Source organism: Dipteris shenzhenensis, chromosome 25 (genome assembly GCF_047967505.1).
Source record: "Dipteris shenzhenensis isolate YYH24624 ecotype China chromosome 25, Dip_SZ_1.0, whole genome shotgun sequence".
NCBI lineage: Eukaryota > Viridiplantae > Streptophyta > Polypodiopsida > Gleicheniales > Dipteridaceae > Dipteris > Dipteris shenzhenensis.
The window spans coordinates 29560918-29574336 of NC_141620.1; the positions used below are offsets into that span (position 1 = coordinate 29560918).

Below are 13419 nucleotides of genomic sequence, written 5' to 3' on the forward strand. Positions count from 1 at the left end.
AGGACAAATAATAGCTAGAGAAATTAATATTCACTGTCTGTGCCGACTCCAAGTAATACACCGACCACAGAAGCATGTCCTTCTTGTAGCTATTTTCTTCCTTCTTCTTCGGGTTTGTTTCTATGAGGAGCTCATCCAACATCATTTTTAGATAGAATAAAAGAATTCCAAAGTAGTTTGGGTATGCCAGAGATTCGCAATAGGTGGATCGGTGTACAGAGTTTTAGGGCTAGATTTCATAATGGGCTCTTAGTTTTGTCTACACTGCACTTAAATACTGCACTTAAATAGGGAGAGAGTTCATTGAGCCTGACCTTCTCATTCTTTAGTCTCATGTTAATTGTCTAATCTAAATCTTTCATCTCACATAAGTTGTCTAATCGAAATCTTTCATCTCACATTAGTTGACTACTCGAAATCTTTTGGCTCACATTAGTTGACTAATTGAAATCTTTCAGTCTCACATTAGTGAGCTAATCAAAATATTTCATCTCACATTAGTTGTCAAATTTAAATATTTGGTCTCACATTATGGTCCTTGGCATGTCAAAGGACACTATCTAGTCACATAGCTAAGAAAACATTGCCCAAGTAAACTATGGAGAAGATTAAAAATTCAATAGATTACACACAGATTACATAGATGACATCTCAAAGACTCCTTTCCTTCAGGGGGATGGTTCCACATTGCTTTGAGTAGGTTGCCTTCTTGAGCTCCCTGATTGCAGGCTCGGCCCTCCTTGCGCCTTTACTTTCTCCTTTCTCAAATGGGGCTGGTTCCTTCCCTCAGGGGCCCGGCCCCTCCCTTCATGCTGCTTCCTCTTTCCTTGATTTGATCTTCCTGGTTGTAGGTTTGGCCCTTCTTGCTCTTTTCTTGAAGGGGGTTGGTTCCTTTGTTTAGGCTCCTTTTCCTCGCAGTCAGGCTCGATCTTGGCCTTCTTCAATTTGAGCTCCTTGTCTTTTGCATCTTTTGCCTCAAATGGCAAATTGAGTTATAGCATCTACTTTCTCGTCGTAGATAGTTGTAGTAGCAAGCAAGCACATTTGATCTATCCATGACTTGGGAAATGGCAAATGGCATTCTCTACATAGCGATTTTGCATTCACAAACACCCCAAAGAAAAAAACATACATAGGGTGGTAGCACGTAGGCCATGGGATCATGCAGTCATCTACGATGGGGTAATGGCAGACCATGCATTTCGGACCCTGCTGCATAGCAAGATAGGCATCCGATTTAACTATTGTGGCCATCAATACCATATCTTGCTCTGTACATGATGAAGTTACTTCTTTATTCCTTCGTCCCTCATCCTAAGGCTGCAGATGTTCTCCTTCATCTCCTCTACTCTTTGCTCACTCTGCGCATTAGCTTCATCTGAATCCCTCAACATTTATTGAAGCTGCTTAAATTGCTCAAAAACATCAACATGGGCCATTTTCAAGATGTCCACTCTAGTTTAGAAATCTCTCAGGGCAATAGACTACTTTTCATAACTATCGAAAGCCATGGCAAGCTCATGCACAACCCTATCATAATATTGTTGTAGGGTCTTGTAGCTTACTCTTTGGACTTCCAATAGTGTTTTGAAAAAACGACCCTCATGGTGGCTGCTCTCTACATCCTTCCTAGCCTGGAGAGCTTCCTCGTTGTGTTCTCCACCCTGGTTGCCATCCTTCTTGGCCTTGAAGATCTCTCGTAGTTATTGCATCAATTTTTTGGTTTTTGCATTCTCCCTTTTCAGCTCCTCCATCATCTGGTCTTTTTCAATGTTCAATGCATTCTGCATGTTGCACAACCATTTTTAAAGACCCTCCTTTTTTGCTCTCTTATCTTTAAGCTCCTTTCACATGATTACTAGCTCCTTGTCTGCGATGTCCTTGTCAATTCTCACTCCTTTGAGCCTACCTCGAAGCTCCTTCATGCACTTATGTTCTTCTTCTCTTCCATGCCTTTCCATGTCGACCATTTTTACAGCGGCCTCAGCTTGCTCTTGTGCCTCCTCTACCTTGGCTTCTGCACCTTCCTTGAGAATTTTCTCAAGTTGGGCTACCTTTGCTGCATCGGTGGCTTTCTCTTGTAGAAAATGCACCTTGTGAGACATCTGCTTATTGTATTGCTCAAAAATCCCTTTGAAAGAAGATGCCATCAGATGCATTGCAACTTCAGTGGATTGAGATGACAATTGGGATTTGCCATCCATGCAATTCTTTAGGTTGGGTAACACGCTCTTAGAGATCTCCCTTGAGAAAGATACATCATGTACTTTCAATTGCTCTATTGCTGCTTGAACCTGCCAGAACTTCACAGTTCCTCTCGTACCATGAAAGAAGTGAATGGTATTCTTCAACACATCTTGAAGGTCTGTTGGCAAGCTACAAATCTTGACTCTACCATTTTTACTAATCTAAGCGTTGGGGTATACATCTAGAAGATCCTGTCTCTTCCATTGCTTCTCAAAAAAGTATTCTTTCAAACTACCTCGAGAAATTCCTAGAGCATTTTCAATCATGCTTTCAGTGATGGTAATATTGTGACCTTGACAGACTAGTTGCCCCTCTTTCACGTTCACCTCCTATACCAACTTGGTAAGTTTTTGAGAGCATGCAAATTGGACTTTTGAAGAGCGCGAGAGGAGCTCCCATATGTCACTATTTCAAGATTAGGGGAGGAGAGGCTCTCACATTGTCTTGGGGGGGTCACTATGTCTAAACCCTCTATATCACGTGCGTTCAAAGCCTATTTGCAAAACCACTTAGCTGTAAATTTATCATGAATAAAATACACCCTTTTTCTATTAAATTTATATCCCCTTTATATGATACACTTTTGTATGTAAAAAATGTGTAAAAAGGAGGTTTTAAAAACTCCTTTTGTTGAACCAACGTGGTAGACTTTCATATTTATGAGTGACCCCCCTAAGCACACTGTGCTGCAGAGGGGGAGGAAAGATTGTGTGAGGAGCTCTCGGACTGTGTAGGATCCATTATGAGAGGGGATATAAGTTGTAGGAAGAGTGCAAGGCAGATAAAAATGGTCAAGAGGGATATGAAAGAGTGAAGGAAATGGAATAGTGGAGGCTTGAATAGGTAGAAAAAAATGGTAGAGAGGGATAGAAGATGAAATAGTGAAGGAAATGGAATAGGGGAGGATTGAGTTTGCAGTCCGATTGCAAGGGAGAATGACAGTGGTCCAGAGGGATAAAAGGCAAAACAGTTACGAGAATGGAATAGTGGAAGCTTAAGTTTGTAGTCCCTCCTCCAACTCTCATCACTCATCTACTCCCCTGCTCATCTGCTGCTCACCCACTCATCTTCACCAGGCCTACTACCACCCCCCCCTCAAGGCTTTATGATCCCAATGCTATTTGCCTTCTCATATAAGGTGATTGTGTTCACCTGGAGTATAAATGCTGGAACTAGTAGAGACCCTTCATTCTCATAGTCGATTCCCCCGACATCTGCATGTCACCACCTTAGATGACATGCTCACAGAGGGCTTCTTTATGGCTATGCCGTATGGGTTCCCCTTAGATGTCAACGAAGGCCTCAATATTTTTAGAGCAGAGTACTATCGACTTATTGGGGGGGCTGTAATTTGAGTCTTGGCAATGTGCATGGTCTTCGACCTCTCCATCGTATCCTCCTTTGGCTCCCTAAAACTTTTTAATGCAACAAGCTAGACTGGAGGAAATACTGAGTTGTACAAATTCCCTCTTGCTCAGACGAGTCTCTCAGCAATGGCTGGATGTAATCTTTTGGCCTTTAAGGCTCTCAGCAATGGTTGGATGTAATCTTTTGGTCCTTAAGGCTCTCAGCAATGGCTGGATGTAATCTTTTGGCCTCTAAGGCTCTAAACAATCTTTTGGCTCACTGGATGTAATGTTTTGGTCTCTAAGGCTCTCAGTAATTGCTGAGTTTTTATTGCATTTATGTAATCTCTTTTTGTTCAATTTGAGGCTCTCAGTATGCACTATTGTTAACTTTTATATTTGAATGGTTATGGCCACTAGCTATAATCTTTTGGCCTTTAAGGCTCTCAGAAATTGCCGAGTTTCTATAAATGTAAGATCCTCTATTCATTTTTTGCTCGGTATAAGTTATTAATTTTTATATAACCTGTTACTGGAAGTAGATGTATATTTCAATCTCTTTGCTTAATTTTCAGCCGATAAATTATACTTTTGCCTTCATTTAGATTTACTACAACAAGGACTAAAATACGAGTAAAGCAGAACTACAATTTCCTTGGTTTATGACCAAAATAGCGCTAATAATGACCCACCGTTGTGGTTGCATGGAGAAACATCTAGAAAAATACAATTCAACTTTCAAAAAATGCAATTGATGATATGGCTCTTGAGGGTTCCCCTCTAGGGACAAGGGCCATATCCACTTACATTATATAATATCCAGGATGCCATTGGACAGAAATGGCATGTCGATATGGCCCTTGCCCCTAAAGGGGACCCCTCAAGGCCATATTGTCAATTGCATTTTACTTGGTTGCACAACGGAATACATTTTCCTTGGTACACAAATATATAGCTCCAAAAACCAGCACAGTGGCTGTAATAGATCTCCTTCTATTTGCCAGCACACTGGTCATCATAGACCTCTCTTGTAATACGTAAAAATAGGTAACGGAGCTATAACTCCAAGAACCAGCACAGTGGTCTCTCTAAGACAACCTTGAATTCTAGGCGATGATAGGTCATCAGGCCAAAGATTATGCTCAAGATATGCTCAGAATGATAGATTGTGTCTCATTATTACACCAAAAACCAGCGTGGTGGCCTCTCTAAGCCAACCTATGATTTGCATGGGCTGTAGGCATAGATGCGGCAAAAGGCTACATGATGACAAGTGTTTAGGCTAAAGACTGCACTACGGTGGTGTTCAAATGATAGATTGTGTCTCATTATTATGTCAAGAGCGAGCGCGGTGGTCTCTCCGAGCCAACCTTCAATTTTAATGATATGCATGGGTGTGGTGCCGTGCCAGACTGTGGAAAAGCTGCAGCGAAAGGCTATGCGATGAGAAGTGGATAGGTGACTGAGGTCAGAGATTGCTCTCCACGAAGCAATGTAGAGATGTTGTGTGTCGAGCTATGCGATGTTCATAATAAATAGATTGTGCCTCATTATTACGCTAGTGCATCATTATGATGTCAAAAACATTTTCGGTGAGAGTGCGGGTCTGCACAAAATTCAAATATTCACCTAGGATAGCATCGTGTTGCGGCCCCAAAATGGCCTCGAAAATAGTTCCATGATTGGCTACACCCAAGCAAACGTTGACCCATTAATAACATTACCAGCGGTAATGTTCATTATCCTAGTGGTGTATATTACCACCGGTATTTATACGGCCAGGATAATGAACATTACCGCTAGTAATGTTATTACTACCATCGGTCATATAAGTACTACTGACGGTAGTTTTATCTGGTTTCTTGGTAACTTTTTTCGGCTCGGGGGGGTCACTCATCATATGTAACCCTATCACGTGAGTTCAAAAGAAGGATATTTTTTATTTCTAAAATTTACAGAAATAAATATACATAAGGGACTATTTTAAATAGTTTTAGAAAAAGTTTACAGATTTGTATAGAAAAGGGGTACATTTTATTGATGAAAAATTTACAGATAAGGGATTTTAGAAATAGGCCTTGAACGCACGTGGTATAGAGGGTTTATATATAGTGACCCCCCTGAGTTTTTCGGTAAACGATGTGACACTACTACAAGGCACAGGCCCTTTTCCGACAGAAATACTGACCTTTTTTACACTAAAAGGTTTTTTTTTGACAGGCGCAAAGGTTGGTATTTACGTCGCTATTAGCGTCGAAAAAGAATGATCATTATATAAAGCATTGTTGTATAGCCATACTAATAAACGTCACTATATAGTGACATTGGTAAACATCGCTATATAGCGACGATTAACAAAAGCTTTAAAAAAACATTAGTGGGGCTAAACAAGGCCACAACAAGCCCTGTTTTGCCCCACTGATGTTTTTTTTTTTGTAATTACAAAAGAATGTTGTTTGTTACAAAATTTTTCTTGTGAAAAGGGTGATACAAAATTGCTCAAACGAGCCAAGCGATAGAAGCATATACATGTCGAAGATATACAACATTGTTTGTTACAAAATTACCCTTTCAAAAAGGGTGACAAAATCGCTCAAACCAGTCGACATATAGAAGCATATACATGCGGAAGTATATACAAACTACTACTAATACTACTATTGCTACTGCTCATCCCAATCATCGTCCTCATCCTCATCCTCATCGTGGTTGCATTGGCCTATTCCCTGGCCCTCGTGAGCTACGCCTGATCCCTGGCCCTCGTCGAAGCCGTGTAAGCCAAATTCCTCGTCGTCACCGCTCACCTCCGTTGATGGGACATTCGAGCTTGTACTCTAAGAGTGAAACCATATTAATTGGAAATTATGTTGGAACTTAAAGAATAAAACATTTGAAAAAGTGGGATTATAAGTAGGAGTAGACTTATACCATGCGAGTAACCACCTCAGCCCAATCAACCGTCGCTCCCATGGCCTCCATCTCAATAAACCATGGATTTGTTCCTATGCGGAATGCACGTCTTGCCTCTTTGTCTCTGGGAAGGCGACCCATTGTAGCTGAGCATAAGCATATTAGGCATATGAGCATAAGCATAGGCAAATGCATACACTTATGAAAGAGAGGAAATCAGAGAGGGGAAAAGAAGAGAAGGAAGAGGAAGGAAAAGGGAAAAAGAGAAGGAAAAAAGAGGCGGGAAAAGCATATGAGCATATGAGCATATGCTCATGCATAAGCATAAGCATAGGCAAATGCATATGCTTATGAAAAGAAGAGAAAAGAGGATGAAAGAGAGGAAATAAGAGAGGGGAAAAGAGCATAAGCATAAGAGAAGGAAAAGAAGAGGGGAAAATAAGAAAAGAGAGGAGAAAAGAAGAAAAGAGGGGAAAAAAGAGAAAAAGAGAGAAATCATATGCTTCTCTTTTCTCTTCTTTTCATAAGCATATTCATTTGTCTATGTATCTCTCTCATAAGCTTATGCTCATGCATAAGCATAAGCTTATGAGAGAGATACATAGACAAATGAATATGCTTATGAAAAGAAAAGAAAAGAGGATGAAAGAGATGAAATAAGAGAGGGGAAAAGAAGAGAAAGAAGAGAAAGAAAGAGGGGAAAAGAAGAAAAGAGAGGAAAAGAAGAAAAGAGAGGGGAAAAGAGAAAAAAAGAGAAAGTATATGCTTAGGCTTATGCATGAGCATATGAGCATATGCTCTTGCATAAGCATAAGCATATGCTTGCTCATATGCTCATGCATAAGCATAACCATATGCTTTCTCTCCTTTTCTCTTTTTTCCTCTCTTTTCTTCTTTTCCCCTCTCTTTTCTCCTTCTCTTTTCCCTATGCTCATGCATAAGCATAGGAAAATGCATATGCTTATGAAAAGAGGAGAAAAGATGATGAAAGAGATGAAATAAGAGGGGGGAAAAGAAGAGAAGGAAGAGGAAGGAAGAGGGGAAAAGAGAAGGAAAAAAGAGAGGGGAAAAGCATATGAGCATATGAGCATATGCTCATGCATAAGCATAAGCATAAGAGCATAAGCATATGCAAATGCATATGCTTATGAAAAGAAAAGAAAAGAGGATAAAAGAGAGAAAATAAGAGAGGGGAAAAGAAGAGAAGGAAGAGAAAGGAAGAGGGGAAAAGAGAATGAAAAAAGAGAGGGGAAAAGAAGAAAAGAGAGGAAGAAGAGGAAATAAGAGAGGGAGGGAAAGAGGAGGGAAAGAGGGAAGAAAAGAGGAAAAGAGGGGAAGAAGAGGGAATAAGAGAAGATAGGGGAAGAAAGGGTTCCTACGCCCTTAAAGTGCTAGTTGCAAGCCAATGCAAATAACGAAAATAAAAAAAGGAAAAAAGAGGAAGCACTTTCTTACAAAGTCCCGCTCAGTGTTTCATGGACTGACCCTACAAAAGAGAGGAAACATACCATTTTTCATATAACTAGTTAGAGGAAGGAGGAGTTTGGAGAAGCAACTTTCCAAAGGGATTGGATTGAGGGGACAAGCATAAGCCTACAAACAAGGAGAAAGCACGGAAGGAAGGGAAAGAGGAGGAAGAGAAATACCAAAAAGAGAAGAGGTGAGTCTTCTTTCTTTCACCAAATCTCATTTTTTGTCCTTAATCTCTGAAAATCAAGCATGAAAATTAGCACATAGGCTTAGCAATGCAAGGAGAAACATGCTTCAACACTCACAAAATGAAATCTCACAAAAAATGAACCTACATTGCTTAAAGAGACACACCTTCTTGAAAAACTTCCTTTCACACAAGCAGAGAGGGAGAAGGGTGGAGAGGGAGCACAAGTGTTGGGAGAGGGGCTTGGTAGGAGTGAGGAGTGTGGGGAATAGAGAAGGAAAGTGAGGTCACTGAATATAACATGGGAGGAGAGATTTTTGCTTTTCTCGCAATAGAGTTGTGAAAGACGGCATCGCGCGGGGTTTTGGGTTTTAGTCCCCCAACGTCACTATATAGCGACACTTATACCCTAAAAGTGTCGCTATATAGCAACACTTATACCCAACAAGTGTCGCTATATACTTATACCCTAAAAGCGTCGCTATATAGCGACAAAATAGGGCAAAGCGTTGCTATATAGCAACGATTTAGGGAACTTGATTTAAGAAGAGAGGGAAGGAGCTCATGGGTGGCTATTTTTTGGATCTTAATGGATTTCCTTGCATTTTGTGTTGTGATTTTAGAGGTGTGTAGATGGACGGGACGAGTGGAAGCTTGTCAGATGATGTGCAAATGCTTGGAAGCGCAGAGTGGCTTATGGAGAGGTTGTATTGTCATTGCACTCATTGCAAGCGAGAAGTATGACATCAATGCCGTATTGTCATGCTCCACTTAAGGATGTATGGGGAGGAGCCAGGGGAAAGAGAAAGAGACTGGGGATTATGTGGAAGTGAAACTCTAGTTGCATGTGGAATATGTCCAAATATGGGAGAAAGAATTTTTGGAAAATAGAAATCGTAATTTCAATTCTTGAAGATGAGTTTCATTACTAAGGCTACCTTTCAAGCAGGCCAAAAAGAGGATACTAGGTTGTCTCTTGTGAAGAGCTTGCCCACTAGACTTAAAATGATTGTTCAGCCAATGAGTGATGTTTTCAAAAGGTAATGAGAATTCTGAGGCACTCAAGACTGAAGCTATTGGCAGCAATTCTTTCTCGTTAGCCGTAACTGTAGCTAGGAAAATTAGGTGACTCTTAAAGCAGCATAACTTATACGAAACTTGCGATATTTATATTTATCAAAGGAAAAACAAGCTTCCATGCACACATGGAAGTGCTCCTAGTTTGGCACGTGTCAAAGAGAAGAAAGACCATCTTCTCAAGAGCAAATTATAACGTGAGGATACAATGTCTCCCTTTTGGGGAGCAAACCATGATGCATTTACGGAATAAACGGACACGTGGGTAGCATAATTGGGCACCTTCCAAAAATAACTGTGAGCTTTCGCGAAGCTCCAATGGCGGACTTCGTCCATCCTCGTCCCATCTTTTCTTGCATTCTCCATAGCTTTCAATCTCAAGCTTCCTTATCCTTTCGTTTCTTCGAATCATGAGTTCTTCCGGAGCTGGTGGCCGTGGCAAGACCAAGGCTAAATCTGTCTCTCGCTCGCACAAGGCTGGCCTTCAGTTCCCCGTTGGTCGTATCGCTCGAATGCTCAAAGCTGGCAAGTATGCCGACCGTGTTGGTGCTGGCGCTCCCGTTTACCTTGCCGCTGTCCTCGAGTACCTGGCCGCAGAGGTCAATTCTTGTGATTCTAATCTCTTACTGAGCTCTCACGACTTTTGGGCTCGCATGTTTTCCACTTCTCGATCAAAGCCTCTTCGTTTGTTTGGCAATGCAATTCATGCACGGTGTTGGGATGTTCCGGCACCCGTCGAATCTAACATATTTCTTAGCTTCAGGGCGGTACGGCAATGGGTTTCATGCGTGAGTATGGCGTTTTCGTGTGGGTGTTCTCGCTTCAACAGTTCTAAAGTAGTGACCTCGGTGTTTGACATGAAAAACTTGCCTCGCGTATACATTCTCAGGTTCTGGAATTAGCAGGGAATGCTGCTCGTGACAATAAGAAGACCAGAATTGTTCCCAGACATATACAGCTAGCTGTAAGAAATGATGAAGAACTCAGCAGGTTGCTTGGAATGGTTACGATTGCAAGTGGGGGGGTTTTGCCAAATATTCATGCCACCTTACTGCCCAAAAAGGCGACTAAGGGGAAAGGGGAACCTTCACAGGAATTCTGAGATTGCGATAATGTATAATAACTTAGAGATGATGTACAGAGGTAGTGTTAGCAACAGCCTTTGAAGCTTATGAATCCATGTTTGTCGATAAACTCTGTACAGCCTTCTAAGTGTTTTTCAACCACCAAGTGAGGATACCAAAGGTGATCGAGTTGAGGAGTCGATGATTCTCGATTTGAGATCAGACTTTGGTGTGGATGGATATAGATTTTATTGCTATTGCTCTGAAAATTCGAAACAAAGATGTAGATTCTCTGCATTAGTGCGGGTGGATAACTTTGGTCCAACGTTGCATTTCATTTTACAGGTTCTTTACATGGGCGGAAAGCTAATTTATCCGGCAAATTCGGCAGAGTAAGAAGAGTATTATATGTAGAATGCTTATTCGTTGCAGCGGTATGTGCACTTGTGGTGTGTGCACTCTGTGCTTTTATGTGCGCATGTACATACGTGTGTTTTTTTTCCCCATGTGCGGGCGGGCACGTGCATTTTTGTGCGTGTGGGTAGGTAGGGCATGACTGCGCACATGAGCATCATACAAACAAGATTGGGCACATGTGCATGGATGGACGAGCGGGCGAGCATGGGTACCGTCGTGCAAACAAGATTGTGCACGCACATGCCTCTTGCTTGTGTGGTGCAAACATGCGGGTATGCGTGCACACACGTGTGCAGTTGTGCAAACAAAATTGGGAGCGGGCGCACGTGTGCCTTGTGCAAACAAGATTATGTGCACATGCACACACACCCTTTGCTCATGTGGTGCGTGCGTGTGCACTCGCTTGCACACATGCACGCATCTAGTGCATGTTTGTGCACGTGCATGTGTACGTGGTGTGTGTGCACGTGTGTGTGTGGGAGGCGGGGGGGTAGGTGTTTTCAAGTGGTTTGTGGTAGTTCATGAGTTTGTGAAAGTTCGAGTCGAAGGGTGGCAATCCAACAAGTATTCATAGTGCAAGAGTCTAAGGGTGACACTTGGCATAGTCCAAGAGCCAATGGTAGTGTAAAACTGCAACAGTCCATGGATGACACTTCGAAGCAATGGTAGTTTAAGAGTCTATAAAAGTCCGGGTGGTAATCTAAGAGGTAGGGTGACATGTGGATTCAACATTTCAAATTCACATCCTGAAAACTCATCTCTTTAAATTTGTACATTCTAAGCTTAAATTAGTCATTGTAACTTTTGTAACCCTAACCTGAACTAAGTAGAGCTAACATAACCTGAACTAACCCGGTTTAACTTGAACTAATTGAGCTAACGAATGAGGGCTGTAGGGTAGGGGTGTTCTGGGAAGAAGATGTATGAGCCACTTTGAGAAGTGGAAGGATCATTGGGAGGTTTACCATTCCTATCCATGTAGGGCTTGGTAGACCACCCTCTCTATAAGAAATCTAACACTTTGCTTGATGCAATCCTCCTGCAGAAGTTTCCCTAAATGACAAAAGAAGTAAAGAGGGCAACAAAGAAGTCGTGAAGCCAAAGACCTCTGGGGGGACCACTATGTTTAAACCCCATATAGCACATGCGATCAAGGGGTATTTAAACAAGGGAGTACAAGTACTCGTGAGCATTGCCTTCAAGTTGGTTCTGTCAAAGGAAAACAATTGTCAAGATGAATAAATGATTAATTTGCAACACATGTGATGGAAGCCGTCTATAGGAAAGTTCGAATGATTTACAAACTCCGTGAGAGAGAGAGCGAGAGAGAGAGAGAGAGAGAGAGAGAGAGAGAGAGAGAGAGATGGAGAGAAGGGGGGGGGAGAGAGAGAGAGGGGAGAGGAGATAGAGAGAGAGGAGAGAGGGGAGGGGAGGGGAGAGGAGTAGAGTAGAGTAGAGGAGAGAGAGAGAGGAGAGAGGGGAGAGGAGAGAGAGAGAACCAAAATAAAAGGGGCCACGTGGCAACAAAGTGTGTGACATTCTTTTTTAAGAAAAGTGTACGTAGAGCGCTGCCTGAAGGCAGTGCTTAAAACCCCCTACCTATGGACTTTTATAACCTATATATACCCCTTCTATAAATTTTGAGAGAATTGAAGTATCCCTTATGTATGAAAATGTTAACTTTTTGAATTAAAAAATCCCTTATGTATGTATATTTTCTGTAACTCCATAAAAATATAAAACCACTTCTCTTGATCGCACGTGCTATCTTACATATTTCTTATGCCCTCCCCCCCCCCTTCCCCCAATCGGGCATCACGCCTGAATTGGTGCTGCAAAAACAATGCAATGTAAAGAAATTAAAAATCCCTTGTTGGAGAACTGAGTGGGAGGGCGAGCGGTGGAAGAGTGGCACGTGGCCATACGTGAGCCTAAGGGGGGACGGGACGGGGGAGAGTTGTCTCCATCATTATTGAGAAAGGAACCTGAGAGGGAAAACCGAAGGATCTTATTATGCGCACACTTGTGCATGCTAAAGTAGGCAGGGGAAAATAATCCGGAAGGTGAGAGAGAGCAAGGGACAGAGGTGAGAAAGGGGGCGAGGCAAGGAGGGAGAGAGGGAAGGGGGTGAGAGCGAGGGAGAGCAGCAATGGAGAGAGGGAAAGGGGTGAGGGGAGGTCGAGACTTTGCAGGAAGTAGGATTCGAGGGGAGAGTGGAGGTTGGGAGACATGAACGAAGACGTAGGGAGGATAGGAGGAGTGCATACGTCTAAGGTTGTATGGATGTAAGGTTGATTCCGGTTGATTGGCGATTGTCGATACAAACCATGTGATTAATCTTGTTGTGAGTGTGTTAAGTATCTTCCCTTAACATGTGAACTCATCTGGAAATTGTGAGTGTGCCTTGAAGGCAGAAGAGGAGTGCAAGTTGATTTCGGTTGATTGGTGACTTGTGATACAAACCATGTGATTAATCTTGTTGTGAGTGTGCTAAATACGCTCGGGGGGTGCACTACTAATGAATCCTAGGTATCGCATGCATTCAAGGGGTATTTGAAAAGCCCCTCAACTGATGTTTTTTCCTCAATAAAACCACCCCTCTTTACTTATGAACTAGCGGAAGTTTTTTTAAAACTAAATTAAAAAACCCCCTTTGGTTATTTTAATCCTATTAAATTTTTTCCCAAAGTGGGATTAAAAT

General features: G+C 42.0%; 1 protein-coding gene across 1 annotated transcript; it reads left to right on the forward strand.

The window, feature by feature from the left end:
* Nucleotides 1-9611: 9611 nt before the first annotated feature.
* On the forward strand, nucleotides 9612-10535 carry LOC147885721 (histone H2AX-like). Its single transcript, XM_087396705.1, has 2 exons — nucleotides 9612-9836; nucleotides 10127-10535. Exons 1-2 carry the CDS (start codon nucleotides 9648-9650, stop codon nucleotides 10337-10339), a joined length of 402 nt encoding a protein of 133 aa, XP_087252831.1. The 5' UTR covers nucleotides 9612-9647; the 3' UTR covers nucleotides 10340-10535.
* Nucleotides 10536-13419: the final 2884 nt, after the last annotated feature.